The sequence below is a fragment of the Symphodus melops genome, assembly GCF_947650265.1.
Source record: "Symphodus melops genome assembly, chromosome: 6".
Taxonomy (NCBI): domain Eukaryota; kingdom Metazoa; phylum Chordata; class Actinopteri; order Labriformes; family Labridae; genus Symphodus; species Symphodus melops.
Genome location: NC_136696.1, coordinates 14736899 through 14761480, shown reverse-complemented (window position 1 = coordinate 14761480; position 24582 = coordinate 14736899). Strand labels below are relative to the sequence as shown.

The following is a 24582-nucleotide window of genomic DNA, read 5'->3' as shown; positions in this document are numbered from 1 at the left end:
AGAGTCATGTGTGCAAGCAGCCCCACATCGCATGAAGCTTGAGATCAAAAACTGTCTCAGGGTATACAGTCGGCTTTTAAGGTGGTAAGGAGCTATATTCATAATGATATATGCATATCTTTCTACTTTATATTGTTTACTCAATCAAAAGAAACATTTCTTGGACATTCAGCTGCCAGACTTGACTTGGACTTTCCCCTCAAAGACTTACGCCCTTCTCTGAATGACGTACAGACATTAGTATTCAGTCCATCACACGGTATTTAAACCTTTATTCCACTACATACTCTGATAGAAATAGTAACCAAAGTGGCTGCATCTGAGTCACAAGATGATACTTTGTGCCTTTACTTAACAGGTATACCCTGTCTGCATAAAGCTGTCATGTCTGAGTGAAGCCCCTTCAGATGCCAGGTGCCTCGTCTATTCAGCCTGTCTGAAGGCGATACAGAAAACTGTTGTGACAGTGACTGATGTCTGATAAATCAGACCCAACACTGTCAAATACAAGCCAAACACCTTGAATTGTTGTTGTCTGCTTGATGAAATGAATAACCTATAAGCTCCCATTATAGGTAAATATGTAGGGCATTCTATATGTATACAATGTTATAGTCCAGATTCCAAGAATTATTTAAGGGGCTACTAGATTAATTTGGCATCTCAAACTGAGTTGCACAGCTGAGTGGTAGAAGTGTGTTGCACTGTACATTGCACAAAAAGGCAGCAGCCACAAAAATGTGCTCTAAAGCAGTTAAGATCAACATTGGTGAAATAATTCTACCATCAAATCCGATATTTAGGATGAAGGTGTCCTCATGGTAACACAGAAAAGTTGGCGATCAAAATCCCCAGAGGATTGTTGCCAGCAGATTGGGGTGCCCACAGGGTTAAATTTAAAGGTGGTGCATATCCTCTCTAAGGCATGAAGGCCACTTTTAAAATATTTAATGTTTCTCACTTTCAAATATTTAGTGTAAATATTGAGTAAGCAGGCAAGCTTGAGAGAAAGACTGATTCAGGTATTTTTTCATGAACATTTCCAGTACACAAACGTCCATCCATTGATCTATTTTCTTCTGCTTGTGTGAGGTCAAGTAGCGGTGGCTGCAGGCGAACTAAGTCAACCCAGGCTCCCCTCTTCCCAACAACATTATCCAGCTCCTCCTGGGGATTCTGAGGTGTTACAAGGCCAGACGAGATCTATAAACCCTGCAGCAAACTCTAGGTCTCACTTCAAAGAGGAGGCGTCCACGAGGCATCCGACACAGAAAACCACCTTAACTGGAAATACATATCCATAAATTATGAACCTATTGAAGCTTTTGATTACAGTGTGAGAAATATATATGATAATTTATCATTAAATGTGATTGGCCAGCTGTAGTAACATATTAAAGGGACAGCTGCCTGTCCGTGTTTGTTGCCACATCAGCAAGCACAAACATACTTATCTGGTACAGAGTGTTCTTGATTCTGTGCCTGGCTGTACACTCACTTATGTAAAGGCTGGGGCCAAAGTGAACTGGCCTTGACCCCCGTCTCCCAGATGCTTTGTAGAGAAGCCATCCTGCTGCAGGGCCATTGCATTTCAATAAGACACAATTCAAAAGAAACACAAATCTCTTTTTAATTCTTACAAAATTGGCTTTTTGTTAATCAAAGAATAGCAAAATTGGTTTTGTTTTCTTCGGTGGTTTATAGAGACTAAACATCTGTCTCACGTAACATAACATTGCAGTGAGTCAGTGACAAAATGGATTTAAAGAAATGTGTTGTTGTCTTGCAACACGTAAACTGAAATGATACTTTTAGATGGATTTTGCAGATAAGATCAATATGTAGATGTATAAGGGTACATGTAGAGTTCACATAAATGGTCTATTTGAAGAGCTTAAATACTTGTAGTTGAGGACAAAAACACAGGAAATTAAATGAGAATGAAGGATAGTAAGCAGTCCATTCACACAGTTTCCTAGATGAATAAAATGTAATAAATAAGGCGAGAGTTATCATGTAAGCACACTAGGATGTACTGTGAGGCTTCAAACAGTGAGAGCATGGAGTGCAGAGAAGCTGTCACTGGTTCTTCACCAGGTCTGGACTGGTAATCTAGCATACTGAGCGATTTTCTGGTGGGACAACGCACTTTGTGAATAGTTTATCTTCGATTTCTTTTTCTGTTATTGCTTATCCCCGACCCACATAGCAGAGACAGCGGCCCATTGGTTATTGTCTTTATGATGACAGTTGGCTGACCTAATCGGGCCTCTTGCAGGACCGTCACCACAGCTCCCCCTCCCCACTCTGTTTGCTCTTGCTCCAAAACCAAAAGCGGAGGATGTAAAACACGAGTGTCAAAATGATCCCTTTGACATCAACAACAATGAGTCAAGATGCCGAAAGATTTGGAAGGTCGCAATTTGGTCTGCAACTACAGTACCCAGCAGGCTAACCAGGTGTGAGTCAGGGGAGGAGCGTGAATATGTATGTACAATATCATACAAAATATTGTCAGAAAATGTACCAGACTGGGAAAGTACTCCAATATAAGTCAAAATGACACATTACCTTAGTGATGTTTAGGCATGTCAGTATTACAAACAAAATAGTTTGGCATCATAAAGTATTGCTACAGTCAAATGTTCCCTGACAGTATTTACTTTTAAACAGATAGCACAGCTGCATCTTGGTTTTATTGCTTTAGATGTGTTCATGAGCTTAGAACAGCTAATCCTAAAGTAAAGTTACTTATCTCTTAGATGTAACAAAGTGCCATAAATAAAAATAAAATAGCTATTTGTGAAAAATCATTGACATGATGGCAGGTTGGTTTCCAGTTATTTAGTGTTCTACCCATTGTAAGGGGCAAGTTTGAACCAAAAATGTTTCTCTCCAGTGGTGTTTATCACAACTTTCAATTCGAGTTACGGTTCATATTCAGAGGCTTGTCTCTTTAAACCTCCTCTAATAAGAAGTAGGAAAAACACACAAATGGCTTAGCTAGTTCTGTTTGTCAGTTTGTTCTATAATTCATGGATTTATTGCAGAGTACGAAGGTCTTGAAGCATGTTGCCATAAAAAATGCAACACACTGACGTGATGTGGAAGCAACACAAGAAAATGGGGTTACGTGAGGGGAAGGAGGACAGTAGAGCAAAGACCTGGCAGAAGAACAGAAAAAGACTGATGGCAAAAGACAAGTGTTTTTGGCTTGGGATTTGAAGTAAATAGAAGACTGAGCTACTCTTCATACAGAAAAATAAATTCTGTTAGTACTTTTAAAGTGTTGTGTAAAACTGGGACTTCTTCTGTTTATGATTTTGAGGTGGGTAGTAAACCAGTATCAACAGGGGCACCAGCATTACATTCTTCAAAACTTAGACTTGTGCTACAGTGTCATCACCAGTTGAAATACTCCACCTCCTCCTTCTGTCAGAGTGATTGTCAGTGTCTACAGTGGAAGTGAACTGTGGTACAGCAATCAGGTTAATGCATAATGTAAACATGTACTTTATAACATGTACAAAAAAACATATAACTTTTAGAAACAAGTTCTAGTTAACAGGTAGCTCTGTTAAGTATGGCTGCCCAGCTACCAGTAGGCTATAGTTGCCCGTCATGAGTATGGGACTTCAGACAGCCAGGATTTTAACTTTTCAGACCTGGGCCTGGGGGTTTTCTGTAATTGTTTGATGCAAGATGAACAGAGAGCTCAACCCGGACTCGATCAGTGGGGATGGCAAAAGCACGCTGATTCAGTCTGTGAAATTGGGTGTAGAGGGATGTGTTGAGAATGTTTTGACTTCTCTGCATTACATTTCCACAATTTAGAAAGTTTCAAACAGTCATTATGAACATTATTTAGCTTAAGGTTTTTAATCTAACTCGTTAATAAATCCAATTAAAGAAAAAGAGAGGTTTACTGATTCACTCTCTTCAGCTAAATTGTCTCTGACTTCTGAAGAAATGATTACTTACTGATTCTTCCCTGTCTGCCTTTTTTCTCAGTACCTCAGTGAACGCTATTTGTGGTTTTTATAGCTGCAGGGAGTTTTTATTCATCTTTATATTTTTTAATCATCAATTTATTGCAAATCTATAATATGTCCTGCAAATGATACTTCTAATATCTGGTCACATTTTTTAATAAAACGTTCATACCCTGAGGTATATTTCATGTGTTAGGTTTTTAACAAAAGAATAGCGTTTATTCTGTGTGTGTGTGTGTGTGTGTGTGTGTGTGTGTGTGTGTGTGTGTGTAGTGTTCCTTTAAAAGATGCATATTGGCTCATCCAATAATTGACACACACATACACACACACACACACACACACACACACACACACACACACACACTGTGTACATCTAACAGTATATTGTGCCAGTGGATTAAGTAAAGCTGCACAATTAAAGAACATTATAACCTCTGTTTAAAGTAGGTGTTCAAATCCGCCTAAAAGCTACTTACCACTTCACGCCTGTTAAAAGATTGGTGTTTCTTTGTGCTTTTGTTGTGTGTGTCTTCAAGCAATTGTGCCCCTGTGTCGGTTTGGCCCTCAGCCTACAGTACATTTTGTCTGAGTAAGCCAGAGCTTTGTAATCTTCAATATCCATACCTAACAGGCTTAGAGTGAAGAGTGTGAAGCTGTCAGCTAAAAAAATATATACAGTATGGAATGAATATAGAGTTGAACCCAAGGAGGAGGATTTTTTAAAGGGAGTTTTAAACCTTTCTACTGTATAACACAAATATAAATCTTTAATTTGAAGGACTCCAAAGCTTATGGGGAAGGCTCACACCACATGAAAAATCAGTGGAGTTTCAGGATGAAATGAACTGAACTCATTCATAAACACACATACACAAGCATTCACACATTAAAAAAAAATAAAAATAAAAATAAAAAAAGCTAACGGATTCATAATTTAGCACACCAAGCACACACATTCATGATGTATGAGTGCAATGGAAAAAAAAAAACATTCTCTTACTCTCAAAGCCAGAGGTGGGGGTTTGCTGTTACTATGACAACGGCAACTAACACATCATTGAAAATAAATGTTTCTCTGTAATAAAAAAAATCTATTTTACACCTCTCCAGTGAACATTTAAAAAGAAAGCTAATATCACAGCATGCATGGTTCACATGAGAGGCAGTCATTATCATATTAATTTAAAAACAGTTGTAAATAACTTGCTACCTCCAGATGACTTTCTTTTAAGAGTATTTTTGACAGTCCTTTAACAGAGATTTGATGTTGTTTGTCCTGTCTCTGTAGAAGTCCCTGTTGTTTTATTTATGTATTTGATGGGAAGTTGGAATCAGATAAAGAACACAAGAGAAAGAGGCAGAGACGTAAACATGTCTACCTGCACTCTAATCTGAAGCCAGACCTGGCTCCTACATGGACCCAGGCCAATTTCTGACATAGCATACACACACCAGTATGGTTAGCATATTATTAAGGCTATCACTGATTTTAAACACTATAAATGACACATTAAAACACATTAATTCATCCAATGAAATCTCTTTGACAAGTGCACATATAAGGCTCTTTAGTAAAAAGTTGTTGTCAGTCATTTCATGCTGATGTACAAAATCAATTATTGATATATCATCCAGGAAAAAAAAAGTCAACGAGGTACACATTCATTGTCTAAGTCAAGTTGTATTAATCAATGTTTTGAAAACTTCAGGCATGACAATTCATTTTGCAAGGACTAATTTGGAAATGTCAATGCAAACACTATAGTACATACAGAGCCACAAGCTTTTAAAAAAGGGTTTTACAAAAAAGAGATTGAAAGCTGGCAAAGGGAACAGATTGAAGCACAGCAAAACTCCTTTTTCTTTGGGTATCTTAGTAAGAAGTGTGACTAAACTCTTCCTGCACAGCCATACTGTGTCAGTAACCTGCATTTACACTTGATCTCATGAGTTGTTTTCAGCAGGAGTGTGTTGTTTCTAACCTCTGAGGCCCGACTCCTGGTGTTTCTCTCTGAGTGCAGCAGCATGGTGCCTCCTGAGTGATCCTTTTCAGCAGCACTGGAATAATGTGTTTTAGCTCAGTATAATATCTAGTACTCCTCTGGATCAACTACAGTTTGGGCGGGCAGGACACTGTGAGATAGCTCTGATAGGACTGGCTGCTGCCTGGAACAAAGTGAGACAAAGTCACGCTCTCTTTCTCGCTGAACAACACGCTCCCAAACCTGCACAGCTCTGGCTTATTGTTTGTGAACCACCAAATAATCCTGGTGCATGCTCAATCAATTTCAGCCGCCACATTAGCAGTTTGGCTTTGTCCACCATTGTCTCTTCCACCAGAATGATGGGGTTCAGGCTTATTTACCTACCCATTAAGGCAAAACAATAATACAAAAGTAATTATAATGACAAAAATAACACTGTTCATTTTGCCCTTGAGTAAAATTGTTTTTGTAGCCGAGTAGTTAATTTCTAGTTGTAGTCGTAACGTGTTATTGCGATAGCTTTACTCTTCCCTTAAATTATTTACACAAGTTATATTTTGCACTCTCTCTAATTTGTAAGCTACTAATATCCCTGTCAATTAATAACAATTTTATCTTCAGGTAAGAAAAAAGCCTAAATGGAGCCTAAAATGAGCACTTCCAAACACTGTGCATAACCATATTGTGTGCAACAGTCCGTCACTGACTTCAGCAACAAAATTACCAACTATTTTAAATGCAGCTGAAATGTGTGGCACTTTGCATGTAAACCATGTCTATTTGCTTTGCAGGATGTGGCTAACATTAGCAGTGTCGTTACCACCAGCCTTCGGTCCTCCTTGCAGGTTAACGTCTATATGCCAGTGGCATTACGGCTTCAACTTGTAATGGGATTGATAAAATGATAGAACGTCATTTAGCAGCTGTTTTAGTTAAGAGAGTAAGTACAACACAATCAAGAATCTAAACAAGGCAGTGTCAATGTTCGTCATGGTAAACGCACAGCTTTAAGTTACTGTAGATTAGACACAGGTGCTGACAGATAGTGCATAGAAGTATGCCCAGGGTGTATCAATGTTTTTTTTCATTATCATCAACAACATCTTCAGCTTCAATATTGTCATTACCCTCATCAATATCAACAACATGTCAATGTCGTGATCATTATCTCATTCAGTGTGTATACAGTCATCAACTAATAGTGGACATCTCCAGTAGATAGATAGATAGATAGATAGATACTTTATTGATCCCGAAGGAAATTCAACCAAGTACTGTCTAGTTAAAACTGCACAATGCACAAAAACAACATTTTTTGAGTGTGGCTAATGTTATCAGTGCTAGTACCAGCAGCCTTCAGTCCTTCATGCAGGTTAACATCCACATCCCAGTGCTGAGTTTGGTCATGCATTGCTCTATTGCGGTACAAACTGTGATAAGCTGCTCACCTTAAGGAGGTGAGCAGCTTGAGATACAAAAACACGAACAAGTCATATTTGGCTAATGTATGAGACATTCAGAGCAGATGGATGATGGACACACTTATTATTCTCCAAAATGTATTAACGGTTCAGTCAGTACAAAAAAAAATCTATGATACCAACATCACTGAAAGCTGGTGTTGATAAGACAGACATTTCACCGCCACGGTTTGAGGTGCTTGTTTAATAAAAGGAAATATTTCAGTCCATAAAACCTCCTTTGTTGTTTTGATGCATGACTATGTGTTTTTGTGTTTAGTCAGTGAGGACGATGGGAATGCATGCTGTCATCAGAATCAGAGTGCAGAGAAAGAAAGCGCTGAATCAGGTCCAGTCATGTGCTTTTAGGCAGACACACAAAGTGACACCAGGACACAGGCAGCCAGGCACAGAGCCAGAGGATAAAACATTCAAAACATCATGAATATGGTGTGTGGAGCTCGGCCTTGTAAAACTGAAAAGAGTAATTCCTTCAAAAAATATATCGTTGAAAAAAGAGTGACCCCTCCCTTACATGAGAACCTTAGCTGCAAACAGGCTACAGGCCACAGAGAGAACAGAGTAGGGCACGCAGCAAGCTCCAGGCTGAGTGCAGGGGGGTATGTGGGTGGTGTATTTATTCAGCCAGATGATTATTAGAACTCTATTGTATCTTATGCCTCTGGCATCCTTTTCTACAGTCGTCTATTCATACTGCCTGACCTAGAATGATTGACTCCACTCTTCGTGGGATGGTGAACTGTATGGAGCCAGAGACTTACAATGTCTTGTTTTTCTTATTATGAAAAGAACTTGTCCAATGAGGTGGGACTTTGTAAAGACCAAACATAGTCCCGTTTCAAAGTCCCTGCGGTGTTTCATGATATGTTACAACAGAAATATCTATACAGTGTGAGCAGTGATGCATGGGTTGGGTGACTGCCAGTGCTGTGGACCTTCACTGGTCTCACGACTACGATTATCCTGTCAACCAATCGGTTTGATTCCGTATAGGATATAACTTTATTGATCCCCAATGGGGAAATTTGGGATCACAATGTATCACAATAGGTTGTATCCCCAATTTTTTTGAATTACTGCACAAGGTTAGTACCCCATCAGTACCAAATAATCAGTTATGTTCAATCACTGCGTCGATGCAGAATCGTCCTCCTCTGCACCCTGATGCATTGTAGAAACTTTTAATTTCAGCGTTCTAGTGACTACATCCTCTTTAGTCTGTCAAAGACTGACTAGTAAAAGCAGACTGGGAGATTATCTGATAAAACTGAGTTCTTCATGCCACTTAACTCTCCCCTAAGCACTGAAAGAATGCAGCAGCACATTAAAACGCAATCTGTTATCGATGGAGCTTTATACTTAATTTGCAGATATCACGTAAGTCCCAATCAAACTTCTAGCACCATGATACAAAAAGATTTCCAATGAAAGGTAAACGTGTGCTATAGAAAAAAAAAATCCAACCCATCTTCTTCTTCAGTGAAGCAATGTTTATCTTGACTCCCACAAACAGAGCCCAGTTTTAACATTAACTGAGACCCGAATACAGTGTACTGGGGTGTATTATAAAGAGCCTGGGGTCAACGTTTCTACATGGCCTGGTTTCAGAACATACTGACCACAACAGAATCAATGCCTTCTTTCTGATCTGACTAATCATTGTCTCTTTTGCAAACACACACAGTAATGCACTCCTCAGTATGAGTAGAACATGAAGAGTTTGGAAGACACACAGGTAGCAAAGACACGCTTCAATACAACAGGCTGGAGCATGGTGTTCAAAATCTAAATGGCTGTTGATGAGCCAGCTGATCACAGCTGCCACCTGCTGAACCCTCACTGACTCTGAGTAACTGAGACACAGAGCAGAGGTAAATCACAAAAATACTGTATGTATGTGGCCAACACTTTGCTCCAAATAAGATTATGAAAGAGTGTTATTTATCTGCTACTGGGCATCCCTACACGGTTGGAGTACAAATTACTTTCTTTCCACCAAAGTCAGTCTAAGTTTTAAATGTGCCGCACACCAGCTTCCTCTGTCAACATCCATATCTGTCTTTTCTCCTCTGCCATGATGTCTAGACTGAGAACACAGAGGTAAGGAGTTTGCCTTTGGGAACTTCTGACAAAAGTCATACAGTTTGGCAGAAGATCCCAAGAGCACTTCTCACTGGAGACTTATGCATCAAGTTATATCAGGGAACACACACTTAGGCGCTGTCCATCTGAGAGCATCAACAAGAGATCAGCATTTCCACATCCTTAAAGACATATAGTCACATCTTTGCATAAGCCCATTACCCTGTGAAAATGAGTTCATGCACAGACACACTCTCATGCACACAGGAAGGTTTTCCACATGCACACACACACACACACACACACACACACACACACACACACACACACACACACACACACACACACACACACACACACACACACACACACACACACACACACACACACACACACACCTTATTCAGAGAACCAAAAAACTTCAACAGCCAATCACACTGGCCACACAAACATTCACACATCTATTGAACCTACAGGCCCATTCAAGCACAAACAAACAAACAAACAAACAAACAAACAAACAAACGAACAAACAAACAAACAAACACACCGTGATGCAAGCCCTTGGTTACAAACTGAACCAGTGCAGGAGGAAGCATTATCATTCTGCCAGTGTTTCAAACAGCACTGCACCAGCTCTTCACACAGCCAACATGCAGCAGAGCATAACGACAGATCGGAAGCCAGAGAGAGAAGAAAATAGGAGAGAGAACAGACAGGTAGAAGGGATGGGTTGGGGAGTGTTCATGAAGAACAGGAGATGCAAAGTATTAAAATCAGAGAGAGGGGTAAAGAAAGATGTGTTGATTCCTAAGATAATGAACACATTCAATTAAAAAAAAAAAAGATGGCGGACAAGTGGGGTACCTTACTATTGAGTCTGGCCTTCCTGGCTTCTTTTGCTTTTCTTTCCTTTCTCTCGGCTGCTTGCCTTCTGCCTAGAGTGGATCCCATCTCACACACACGGACACGCTGCCCGTCACACACGCTCTCCTGTAGGTCAGCTACAATCCCAGTGCCAAAACATCATCCACATGTCCATGTCCAGTTCCCCTCCTCCTCCTCCTCCTCCTGCTCGTCTCCTCGCATTCACTTTGTCTTGTCTTGTCAAAGTAGCACATGCAAACTCACATGGTCACTCATACAAAGGCTCACCCGAGCACCGACGCACACACACTGACTCGTGTACATGCACAAACAGATGGAGATGGTAAGGGGGGATTTTGCAGGATGCTGGAAAGAACAGAGGGGAGGGTGGGGAAACAGAGAGCTGGAGAAGAGGGAGGGAAAGCAGAGGGTGGAGAGAAAGCGTAAGATAGACAGCTTTCAGACAGGAAAACTGAAAGAAAAAAGAAGAGGGAAAGTGGTTGGGGTTAAAGGTAGAAGATGTAGGCATCAAAAGTAAAATGGATGTTAAAATCTCATGGGCAATGGAGAAGGCATGGGGACTCCCTTAATGCAAATGATCGTGTGGGTCACTGGTGTAATCGTCTTTCACAGCAACCTGCTAAATGAAGCGAAACATTAGAGGAGAAGATTTATGACTAATGCTTGTTCTTCCGATATTACTGTTTCTGAAAATATTCAAACATTTTTGAACTCATGATCCCCACTCCCTACATAAACTAAATAAAATAGCTGAGCTCTCTCTGCAATGGAGAAAAAAATAAATTCTAACTCAGAGTACCATGTCTGCATTTGTGTGTGTATGTGTGTGTGGCGGTTGTTATTACCCATATATCTCAATTTTGTTCAAAGGACTTAATTTCTCATCCTTTTAGGGGATTACACAGAACCTTTGTGTGTGAGGGATTCCCTGTGGAGCTATGCTCTCATCCTGTGCCATACAACTACATGGTGTTGTGTGTGTGCGTGTGTGTGTGTGTGCGCGCGCTATACAGAAATCACACATCAAATGTCATAGCTGCGGTTGCAATTACATTGCTCTGTTAAGAGGGTTTCGACCCGGTGAAATCTGGCATCTCAGAAGAACATCGGACTACAATGAACTAGATTCTCTGTGTAGTTTCATTGTAGACTGAAATAATGCAGGAATCCCCATTCATGAATACAATAAGCTGCTAACAACCACAAGAAGCGTAGGAAGAATAGCATTACTTGGCAGTTGTGAATTATGCTTTCCCAAACATGTAGACAACAGAAGTTTGGCACAATGTGAGCATTTGTTCAGCCTGTAAATCATACTGGACAAGAGTAATCATTGTATCTCAAATGTAAGCACATTTTATATTACGATAGTGTCTGTGATTTCTCTATTGATTTATGACATAAGCACATGGAAAATGGCCTCGTTCTGGCAGTGTGCTGTATTGTGTTTGTGACCACATTACCAAATAGTGCGTTACTAAATGCTCGCCGCGACTATATATCTATGTCTCTTTAGTTGTTCCTGTACACAACCCCCATCCTTACAATTTCTATGGAAAGAGGATGCTATACAAGAAAAGGGAGATACAGATTACAATTATATCCATAACAAATAAGACGCACTTCATGTTGTGAGGATCTTTTCATTCATTTGCTGGACACACACTTTCTCTAGTCTAAAGCATTACAAAGTACAGAATCTTGTATCAATGTTACAGAGTCATTGGGTCTCTTTAGAGAAATTGCTCAAAAGATTACACATTAAAAAAGGGGGTGGGCTGACACTAACTGGACGTCCTTTGTCCCACTATAAGAACATCACTTATTCTGCTTCGCTGTCTATCACATGGCAGACCTCCTACACCACACACCCACATGCACTCTTTTCCCCCTTCAAGTACACTATGTACATTTTTCATCCAGCCACCCAGCATACATGGTTAACAATGATGTTTGAGGGTGAGGAGGTCTGGTTGGGCCGGGTAAAGAGAGAAAAAAAAAGAGGATGTGAAAATCCTATCAATTATGACCTCATTTTAAACTTTAGCCTGCAGCTAATGAGCTCCATACCAGCAAAGTGGGCTAATGCTTGACCTCAACCAAACAGGGCAGCTGGCTGCATGGTGAATAGCAAACATCATGACTGCCAAGACTGCGAGAGTAACCCATAACAGAACAAAATGTGCCATTTAGAATAAAGTCAGAAGGGGAAAAAGTCAATTTCCCATGACTGTGTGACATCACTTGTTCAGAGCTTATCCTTGATGCAAAAAAGAGATTTTTAATGAGTGCATAGACAGGAACCTGTACAAGGACTTTGAAGGGACAGTTTTTACAAGAGAACAGTCGGGACAGTCCTAGTTTAGAGAAGCTGGCTGGAGTTCCTAAATTTAGGCTAAGTTTGTAATGGAATGCAATGGGGCAAAATGAACGCTTACAGTAAACACTTACAAAAGTCCTATAAAATATAACATTTCAGCTGATGCTATACGTGCATGCTACATTTTTGTTTATATTCACTGTTTCACATTCAAATAAACAAAACTGAAGTCAATTGTTATCTAACCAAAAGTAGTACTTTTGCTATTGTAGGACTTCACTATTTATAAGTACAAGGGATGTGCTGATCCAATTCTGGTATCAGATCTTTGTTTGATATTGACCCAAATTTATTTATTGACGGAATACCGCCAAACTTTGATGTCTTGGAGAACCACCTTTTCACCTTTCTAAAATGCTTCCCCATCTAAGTTTTTTGTATCTGATATGCATGACATTTTTTATGTATTTTAACCATGACAGGACAAAAAAATCCTCTTGCACCCAAAGTCAAAAGCCAACAGGCAGTCTGTCATCATTTTTTGAATGTATAGAAAATTACGCATTTTTTGCATTTTCAGGGTTCCTATTTGAACATACTTCCTCGAGACCCTGTTCATGCGATCATTACCAACTCAGTGTCAGTGTGTTACAGATATGTTTAAAATCTCCCATAGTGCTTCTCACGATACTACACGAAAGGGCGTGGTCTTGGTGCACTCTCAAACTTTCGCTTTTACACAAATCAAATCAAATCTGATTTTTAACACTGGTATCCGATTGGTTCTCGGCAGTGACAGGTATCAGATCAGTATCAGAACTCAAAAGAGATGGACCGGTGCATCATCAAGTACCTCATTAAACCCCACATTAAAAAAGCCTTCACTATTCAAGACTAAAGTATGAGCATGTCATTATTTTTTTGACAAAAAGTTAATACAACACTCTCTTGAAAGGAAGTTTATTTTTTTTAATAGCACAACCTTCATATATCTCCAAACCATTCATCAGTATACACCAGTATACTATAAATAAGTTTCTGTTGACAAATAGGTGACCTGAAATCATCTTTAATGGTGCATCTGTCTGCAGGTGTCTCTGTGTTTAAATAGATGAATACCTGAGAAATAAAGACTTAAATATGGTGCTTGGCATCCTTATCATCCTCCCATAAACACGGCTGTCCCAGATAATTCTTTGTTTAAAAGAGAACATGCAGCACATATGGCACAATGGCTTTCACAGCCCATTCACACCTTCAGGTTGTTACCTAACGAGGGTGCCTCTGGGATTTAAACCTTTTTTTTTTTTTTTTTTTTTTTACTTCTATAGTGGTTTTAGAGGCAGGTCAGTGATAACAACAAACCTCTCTTCACATTTTTTGTGTAAAATTACCACCTCACACGCAGCAGGGCAGGAACAGATCTTGGTTGAGAAGCACTCATTTAATCCCTCATATCAATGCAGCCCAGCAGCAGAAGAAGAACTTCACACAGAATAGTACACATGAAACCTTTCTGAGAGGAGGACTGCATCTTCTTCATTCACTATTTCATAGTCTCACTCTTTCTCTCTGGCTCTTTGACCCTATCAGTAGAAGGTCACTGTGCATGACTGCACAGAAGATAAACAAAGTGTCCAAGTCCAGGTTCCATCTTTGAAAATGAAACAAAACAACTCAGGACTAATCTCAGCAGCAAACTGTTTTCTTATATAAAAGTATGCTCACAAAGAACCCCACAAGAAATTGCACCAGGACAAAAAAGAAAGAAACAACGAACAAGTATGTTATATTCTGTGAAAGCAACTGTGGCAACATACTCTTTTAGTGTATTGCATGGAGAGGACACAGGTCAGTCTAAAGTGTATTACTTAGTGCATAAAGACAAAGAGCCTGATTTACTAAGATCCTAATTAAAGAGTACTAAAGTGCGTGCTCACTCCAAAAAATTGCACGTTTGGATTGTTGGTGTTTTGCAGGTGATTTACTGAGAATATTTGGGTAAATGACATCAGGTTCAAACCTTGTGGAGGCGGTAGGATTTCAGTCAGGCTTTTGCGTGTTTTATTGGTTTACGTCATGGAGAGTTTGGACGGAAAGCAGGACGAATGCAAGCGCAAAATAGGTATTAGTGAGAGGCACGGGTGTAGGTTTGATTTTGACTTTGGTGGGGACATGAAATCAGGTCTTACAGTATTTTAAGTATTTAAATAATGTAGGATTTTGTACTGTGAATTTACTTTAACTATTAAAGAAAATACTGGCAGTCTCTTCATCTCACTTATAAACAAAAACAAGTTTACTTATTTTAGTTCAGAATCACACAGCTCTCACAATCATAGAGGGTTCAAGCCGTTTAGTCACCGGGTTCACTTCTCAGGACGTTGTAGCTTCTGTCTGAGGGTTTCTCTCGTGCATTTGTATTTTAGACGTCGAAGATGTGTTGAGCTGCTAACGTTGAAAATACCCCATTTCCTGATATCACTGTTTCACAATAGAAGTCTGTCATCGACATTTAAACTTGGAACTTTTATTGTGAAGACCTTGCCGGATATGGAATGTGTTTATGTTCGAGTGGGAGACGTTTCAGCGGTTTGTGTATTTGGGAGGCGTTGCCGAAGTGGGAAATGATTAAACCCTTTGAGGTGACTTTTTCAAGTTAACCTAAATATTGGTGCGGACATGTCAGCCATCGTTTGAGATTGGTATGGACATGTCCATACGGTCCAGACGCAAATCTCCGCCTATGGTGAGAAGCAAATAAACGTCCAGTATTTTAGAGTTACAGCAGATAAATCTGAAATCAAATATTTTAGAACATTGTAATTATACGCTGGTCTTCGCTTACATCTACTGGTAATATCACTTAAGTCTGATTTTCATTGTGAAAGGTTTTTAATTTGGCCCTCAACAAATGAGGAACAAGTTAACCTTACACCCTGCAATTCATTTTCTACCTGCTCTCAAGCTGTATCAGCACAATATGTCCAGCTAATAGTGTGTAGCCATGCTGCCTAGTGTACAAGCAGATATTGTCCATGTGTGAAGCACTTAGGGCTCTATATGGCCAAAACAGAATGTTTTAATTACACATGAAATAAACATCAAACACACAGCAAAGCAGATACTTTTTCCGAGCCCCCGAGAATCATTTAAGAGTAAAACTAACGACTTGGCCACCATGACGTTAAAGGTCACATATTATCCTCTCTTCAACAAGTTTAAATGAGTCTCAGAGATCTTCAAAGCATGTCTGTGAAGATTCTTGCTAAAGATTCCACCTTATCCAGTATTTCATCACGACTAAACCCCTGTATTTTAGCCCTGCTCAGAACAGGCTGTTTCTGTCACTATAGCTTTATATGCAAATGAGCTGTTTGACCACGCCCTCTCTGAAAGAGCTTTGGTGGCTTAAGCTTTCTCGTTCCATGCCCTGTAGTTTACAATGGAAAGGCAGATTCAGGGTGTCACATCACAAAGGACAGAACAAAGTTCACATCTTTTCGGTCTTACCTTGGTGTGGAGTTTAGACAGTTGCTTTTCATCCAGGTAAGTCTGTGTGTAGACACGTCTTTTATAGCGGAACTGAAACACAACAACAACAAATGTAAGAGGCTTAGAAAGAAATCTAAATGCTGTTAAGTTTCAAAAGTTTTTGTTTCTTGCCATTTTGACATTAAGTGTGCACAAGTGAACAAAATTACACAAAAAGAGTTCACAACCTCCCAAATGATGTACTGCACACCTGATTCAATCTTGGCAATCGGCCAAAGAGGAACAAGATTTGAGAAGACATGTTCAAAACTGTCCAGAAAACCAGTACTAATTATGAGCCACAATGTATAAATATTTACATAGTAAAAATAAAGAGTGACACCGCTCCATGGTTTACTGCATTCACAAAACTATTGCGTGTATTCCATCTCCCTTTCCACCTGTCAAAAATATGATATTTTTAAGTTGGAATATGCTTTTTGACTTGATGAAAGGTAGCCATTTTCAGTGAGCGTGTGTTGTGTTTTTTTATTAGTACATTTAATAATTTTGACAAAAGAATGTACAAATGTTTCAAGCTGATTTTTGATCTGCTGAGCCTTTGTTTCAGGTAAACTTTGATTAAAAAAACTAATTTCAGAAATTTCAAAGATAAATTTATTGAATTATTTTAGCAAAAGAAAAAACAGTTCTCTGTCATTTATACCCAGACTTTGCTGTACTGCTGAGTGTGTGAAGATTTTAATATCTATCTTGTTTTGTAAATGTGAAGGCAGCCAAATGTAAGAAATTGAGGTTTTCTAAAAAATAACAAGCTAAGACATTGTCTATAAATGTAAATTTATAGACAACCCTACACCAATGTGAGAGGTTTGGCAACATAGTAATCCAAGATGAAGCAGAGAGGCTTTGAGCTTGTTATCCAAACCTGTCAATCATCTTTACACTCCACGGGCCTCAGGGAATAACTGCTGATCTATCACACACACGCAAATGCAAACGCACACACCAACGCATAGTGTGGATTCAGTTTGATAATTTGTTTTATAAGTGTAATTTTAATTAAATATAAAAATACTGGATTCAAAAACTATTTGATGTCTAACTCCAAAGTAGACAGTGAGAAGTTCTGATGTCTAATTAACTCTTACCATTGTTCTTTAGCTTTTTGTGCTATATCAAATAATGTTTTATAAAAGGCACGTTATCGGTTTATGAACATTTGCTTACAAAACAACCCTATCAGTATCTATTTATACATCACAGATTGGCAATCAAAAGATGCCCAAGGGAAAACTTAATTTTCAGTATCCTCTCCATCTTGATAAATCATAAAACTTGTGAAAACAAGGAGGGCCAGTCAGAAAAATCACACAACATCTTTACGACGCTTTCTGTGCAGCAGCACATCCTCACATGCCTCTCAAGATCAGAAACAGTGATTGACAAGCAACACAATCATCTGTGAGAGATGACAGTCACTGCAGATATCACGCTGTCATTGACTATGGTTTTATTACAACATTTTGAATGACACATCGAGGGAGAATACACATACACATTGCACATAATGATGCACACAAAGACACCCACTGTGTGAGCCTGCACGCGTGTATAGATTGAAAACACCAAAAATAGTCAAATATTAACTCATAGATTATAACCGGTTAAACCATGAACGACAAATCAAAACATTAAAGGTAGTTTCCACTTATTTCTACGTGTTCTTCTCACTCCAATCCTTGATTAATGACCTTGCAAAGCTAGTTAATCGCTTCATTTGGCTTACTGTACATCTGTCTCTTGGGTTTAGTGTGTTTAATAAACAAGAAGATGCTGAAATGATATCCTGAAATTCATTTTTTAAATTTTTATTTAAAAGGAAATGTGTTCAGAATTGCAGAAGAGTAACCATTCCTTTGTGAACTGATTCGTTCTCCAACAGCTGCCATTTTTGTGAGGGAGAATATAGGCCACATACAGAGGGCATGTTTTGTGTGTGTTTGTGTGTAACAACTCTCTTTCCTCCTCTTGCTTTCGCCTACTAACCCTCCTCAAAGCCTTATACATACACATGATCCATACCTACCTCAAGGTATGGTACAGGAGCGATGGAGGGGAAGGGGTATTCCCTTAGCTGTCTCTCCTCATCTAGAAACTTGCCAGCCTTGCCGTTGTAAGCCGGCTGGAACAGGCCATAGTTGAGTACATCCTTCAGGCTCTGGTTGAGGGTACACAGGATACGCTGCTTGGACAGCCAGATAGGAGCATCCACATTGAATTTCATGCATTTCTGCAAAGGAAGAGCAAAAAAAAAAAAGGAAGAAGGTTAAGGACATGCTGTGCTTCTAATATTGCACTTCACATAAGTAAAACTAAGAGACAGAACAGTGTTGTTTTTTTTTTGTTTTTTTTTCAACATTTATGCTGAAAAATATGCACTGGAATATTTAGTGGGACCTTTTTCATTAGAGATGCTTATTAAACTTCCGATGTTATGCCCCGGGGAAAAGCTAGGCCTTTTATTATGATAAGCAATTCACAAAGGTATGGTAGTATTTCACCATCATCCATTACTTCTCACAAAGGTCATCTGCAAAGCCAGTTCTCGTCACCCTATTCAAGTAAACAAAAGCCTAATAAAGCAGGAAGCTCCTGTAGAAACACATTTGAGTGACATTTTTCAATAACATAATTTATGTCCCCGTGTGCATTATTCATGCTTGGAAAATTAAGCGGGGCAAAATCTCACTTGTTCACCCATCGCATCAGCTATATGCTATCTCCGATCATAAACCACACAGTACAAAAGTACTGATACCCAGTACCCAGTAGAAACCCAGGGGGAATGTCTACGTGGTATTTTAATGTGCTCTAAAATAAACTGTAATAGTAACTCACAGACTCAATGGTACCTCCTCTACTATCAAATCAGAGAAAGGTTTGTTAACTGTTAAATGAAACTCAAATTCTGCACGTTACGCTCAATTTCACTCTCAGAAGAAGTAACTGTGTATGTCCTAGTCTTCCCAGAGCATAAAACACTGAGCTTATTGTGCTTCGGTAGAGCACTTCCCACGAGTTACCACATTGTGGAGCCTGAGCCACAGAAGGCAGAGGGAGAGTGGACGAGAGGGAGTGTGTAACCCACAAGTAATAAATCAATCAAACGCTGACTGCATTATCGATTCTCGACCACAACTCCACCCCGCTCACATGTGTTTCTGACACTCAGGGACATTGCTTGGAAACAAACACTTCTCACTGAAACAAAGGATAGCTTCCTCAAATGACATATAGATGCAAAGAAGAAGATGCAAAAACACATCATTACATTAAACATCACGTCATGAAAAAGCTTTGTAGGATTCGTATAACACTACTAAAATGACGTAAATAAATTGAATAATGATCCATTGAAGACCACAGCTAACTAAAGAAAACAATGTTCTGGTGCTAGTGTTAGTTTTAACAGGACCGTGTCGAATGGACTAGGTGTCTGTGAGATTACAAAGTGGAAGCAGTTCAGGGCTGCTGATACAGTGAATTTTACAGATAAAAAACGGTCAGTCTCTTGAGACATAGATGAGATGATGATGATGGGAGCTTACAGGTCATTAATTAATTCAACATCTTGATTTCTTGAGAAGTCCTTGAGAAACTGTCGCCAGGTATGAATCTCTCATGAAAAATGTGTGCGATGTCATCATCAGTACATCAAATCTAAACTCTTACTAAAAACTCCTCTCCTATCTGAAAAAAAGGTCTGTTAGATACACTATAGACCACAAACTTTCTGATTCTTCAGCTCACTGGTGGGAGGCTCTATCTACATTGATTTTCATGCTGTGGAAGATATACAAAACTGCAGAAAAAGGATGCATTGTTTCAGCCTCCAGCTACTTCACTTTTTAAACAGGAAAGACAGTTTCACAACTGCTTAATATCATAACCCTTTCAGCAACGTCCTCTTAATATTTTGGCGAGTAAGATCCAGACAAGATCAATAATAGTGTGTCTTTTGCACTGGCAGAGCTCAGAGCTCAGAGGGCCTCTCATAGAAGCATACTGTTGCTAGGTAATGACAGTTGTCTTTCCTTGGTAGTGCATGCTTAGCCTGTTTCACATCGCAAAGAAAAAGTTAACAAAAAAGAATGGAAAGGACTCGTTTCCTTTTATCAGCAGCAGCACTAAGCCGGGAAGTTGTTCCGATAAAAAAACAACTCTGGGTTCATGAGATAAACTGTGACAAGGATCAGCTTCTCCTCTGACCCTGTTGTTGATAAAGTGGATGTGATATGTTTGTTTTTAAAAATGTAATTCAGCATTCAATCACTATCTATAGAGAAAACATCTGGCTTTTCAAAAAAAAAAGTCTTTTTTTTCACATTTTTAAACGTGATTATTTGGAACACCTTGATGAACATTTGAACATGAACATACTTGAATGAATTAAATCGTTATTGCGCCAAGAGCATGACAAGACAAAAGAGACAAAGGGCATCTACAACCACACTGGACAGCACATACTAAAAAGAACCATTCAAATACATCATTACAGCATCTCATGAATACATGTACTGTAAAGGGGGGGCTAATAGCAAGTTCAGTAAAGTGCACAGTGCTAAGTTCAGTGTAATTAAAGCTGATTAAGCAGCTGTGTGCTGCATAGTTACAAATGAAGTGAGGCCTCTGTTAGTCCTGAGCATTCTGAACTTGCACCCTGAAGTCAAGAGTTCACGCTCGGACCAAAGAGGGTGCTGTGGGTCTGTGATCATGTTACCTAGATTTAGTCTATACTGGTCCATCAGGTAAGAAATGCTGCACATTTGCTTCCCAGTTTGCTGCCTAACAACCTTGTCCAGTTTGTTCTCATTTTGTACAGACAAAATGTTAAAATACGGCCTTAAGAGCCAATTACTCACTATTTTTACAACACGCAATTAAGTAGAGGTGAAAGACATGTCAATAACCATACACACACACTCACATAATGTCCTTGCTTTTTATCAGCCTTGTTTAGGACATGAAAGACTTGAAACTCAATCAGAATTACTCACAGCGAGCTAAGTGACTTTTAAGAGTCACTTGGTAATTACAGAAAGTGAAAACTCATGTATACTGTATTTACATTAAAGAGGGTGCCTACTTATCACAGCATACAATTTGAAGGTTAGAGCAAAAGCTTGAGGCTATGTGGCCAAAAAAACCCAAACCTAAACACAGTCTTTATCAGTATATAAGTCAAATCCAAATCCAAATGCAGTTACTGCTCCAAGTCTGAGACACAAGTCCTGAAAATCAGGGCTAGAGTTTGACAGCAGTCTTAGTCCTGGATAAGGGAACTATGCAGCACTATGTAGAGGTATAAAACAAGGACATGATTTCAATGACACATCTGAAGCTTAGACTGTTATCCAGCTCTATATGGGGACTGTCTATTTATCTAAGGTTACACATTTGTAATTGCTTTTTGTGCTAAACATCCTTGGTTTTAAAGTGGCAGTACAATATGTTTAAGAGTGGGTCCTTGGGTCTGCTTGTCCTCATTTATCTGTGTGTCATTGTGCTCTGTGTTTTTTTCATTGAATTCAGTTTGGTTTAAACGTGTAAAAAACCCATGTTATTTATTGCATTATACAGTATGTGTTAAAGGGGCTTAAACTCAAGAAGAGAAGTGATGGTTCATTACTCTCCTTCTTCACAGTTTCAGAACAGAAATGTTCATGTCTTGGGAATCACAATTTGCATTTGCATTTTTATAAGTGTTGTGTTTTTAATCTGGGGTATTTCTGTTCAGTTTTGAGTAGGGTTTTGGTTGTTTTCTATGCTTCAAAGTGATGGTGTAACAGTCTGAGGTGATAGGGAAAACATCAGGTGCAATCAATAGCTGCCGATTTGTTTCCTATCAAGGCTCCACTGGTTGCCAATTCATGCCTGCTACTTTAACGTTATATTTACTCGAAAAAGAATGCATGTTTTTCTTGTATTCCAAAAAGCTTTGCCAGTGATCTGACCCTGTGTTTTCCTGTCTCTCCAGTGACTTAATCCAGCAAGCCTCAGCTTCTCCACCACAGCCCAGCCTCACTCCATCAGCACAAATCTACCCACAGCGCCACCAGAAGTACCTTGTCCCAGGATTCCTGTGCATTATTTCAAAAGTCTGCGACAAATCCCTTTAACCCATTCCATATGAAGTGGCCAGCAATAAACCAGGTGGATTCAGACTCTCTTGATCATGCGCTCTCAAGTCAAGGAGCCCCGGTGGGCAATCATGATCAGATGTTCCATGAGATTATGAATTCACTCGACTCAGCTCAAGAGTAATGACACTAAACTATCCGCTCAATCATCTCACCGCTCAGGTGCCAGCCTCTGAAATGTAGTCATTTTCCTCTTCAATGTTCACTAGTTTTTTGTTTTTTTGCTCCGGGGAACAGCAGGACAGTCGGCCACAGCAAAATGTGAAAGAAAATCCCCTGCTCTTGATTATTTTTCTAGTTTCTCTATTGAAAAGCACAATATTTTTGACCACCCTGTTTAGGAAAAAAAGAAGCTGCTAAACCTTTGCTCGCTTTACAAAATTGAACTTCATGGGTAGCAGCTCATTCTGTTGGTTTCCACATTTTGGCTGCAGAGAACGTGGGCTAATGGGGTTTTACATCAAGGGTCTATTAGATGAAATGAAAGATTTACGAGCTCTACGTGACGAACCTTGCTCACAAGACTCACCAGGTTATTGTCTTCATCAAATATCATCAAAGCTTGACAACAGACTGAAGGGACATAGTAAAAGAGCGGTGAGTTAGGAAAGACCCGTCTGACATCTCATGCACAACATGTCCCTGAAACTGTATTTATCAGGGCCAGTAAGGCCATCTCTGTCCCTCCTGCCAAAAGAGCTGGCTAATCAGCAAAGGACAGCGATGCGCTCTTAAACTATTACTTTGCCTACTATCATCCAGATTTAGTCCCGGTTCTATTCCTGTGTTTTAGGTGATTCCATTGCGAATGACAACTTCATCGATACTGAACTAGTTAGTCCGGCTGGTTTTCCTTTAGAATCCCTCCAGTTGCCTCAAGTAGTTAATGCTCGGGATCGTATGTTGTTTGCAACTTTGACCCATATACCGGTAACCTTAAATACATGTTGACACAGGGAGAAAATCCAGCTCTTTGTCACCTGTGGTTTTTGATCTCCCAACAACTACAACTGCAACTGGAACTACAAAACAACCAAATAGACTGGTGACTTCAGGCAATACTCAGCAGAAATGCATTTCTGGGCACAACCAGTAACCCCACAACCTAATAACTCCATTTTTGTTTCAGGTAAGAATGTAGTGCAGGGCAAAATATCCTGGGGTTGCTCTAACTGAATCTATGCTCAGGTGTCTGCAGATGGACACTGACTTATTATCAGACCACAAAACGATAAACGCCACCTGAGCAGAGAGTCTCCAGGGAAAATCCCCCACTGTATACTATAGAACCTATCTACAAAAAACCCACGCACTTGTGAGAAAATGGTCTCGGCTGGAAAGATGTATCCGCTTCATTAGCCGTGTAGCTAGCAATACTGTTGTCCGGCTTGGGCACAGCATATCGGAACACAGGGAGACTGAAGTTGTAAGCCCAAGAAGAGGCGGTTCGTAGGAATGAAAGTGTCATTGTTTGATGACAGGCAGTAATGTTCAAATGTATCCAAGAGATTTACCATTAATTCAACCTGGATCAACTGGGATGGCAAGGTCCAGTGGGTCAGTATTAAAAAAACAAACATTATTTTAAAACCATTATATTCTGAACCATCAACCACAAATAGTAGCAAATACACACAACTTAGAGAAATGAAAAATGAGAATTATGCATCTCGTCCCACGAAGGATGAGAGGAAATAAGGGCAGGTCCCTACAATATCAGTCATGAAGGAAGGCACAGAGGTCTTACCGCTTAAAATTGTGATTAGTGCACTGAACTAAAACAAATTATTCCACATTTTGTGTTTCGCATCTTGAACAGGGTTCTGAGTAGTTGGCCAACCTTTCAGGTAGGTGGAAGCTGACATTTCTTTGTAGAGAACTATTTGGAAGTCTGTGAGTCATTTTGAGAAGTTTAGATACAATGAGTTGAACATATTGGTAGTGTGGCTGCTGACACTCTTTAGTGCGGGCATGGATCTACATTCTCTGTCCTTTTCCATGACAGTCACCAATGCCATTGATGATGGAACTTTCTCTTACTTTCATTTGTGAAAATAAAATGAGGCCAATAATGCAGCAAGACAAACTGAGTATTCTCACCCTAATGTTCATCTGGCATAGATTTTAAAGACA

The 24582-nt window shown here is 39.5% G+C and overlaps 1 protein-coding gene across 2 annotated transcripts in view; it reads right to left on the bottom strand.

The window, feature by feature from the left end:
• Positions 1-24582, bottom strand: part of shank3a (SH3 and multiple ankyrin repeat domains 3a) — a 151833-nt gene that overhangs the window by 87163 nt on the left and 40088 nt on the right. For both annotated transcript variants that reach the window (XM_079345521.1, XM_079345522.1), the window contains 2 exons: positions 18336-18539; positions 16265-16336 (listed from right to left, as the gene is read on the bottom strand). In XM_079345521.1, coding sequence (XP_079201647.1) covers positions 16265-16336; positions 18336-18539 — 276 coding nt within the window. The remainder of the gene's footprint in view (positions 1-16264; positions 16337-18335; positions 18540-24582) is intronic.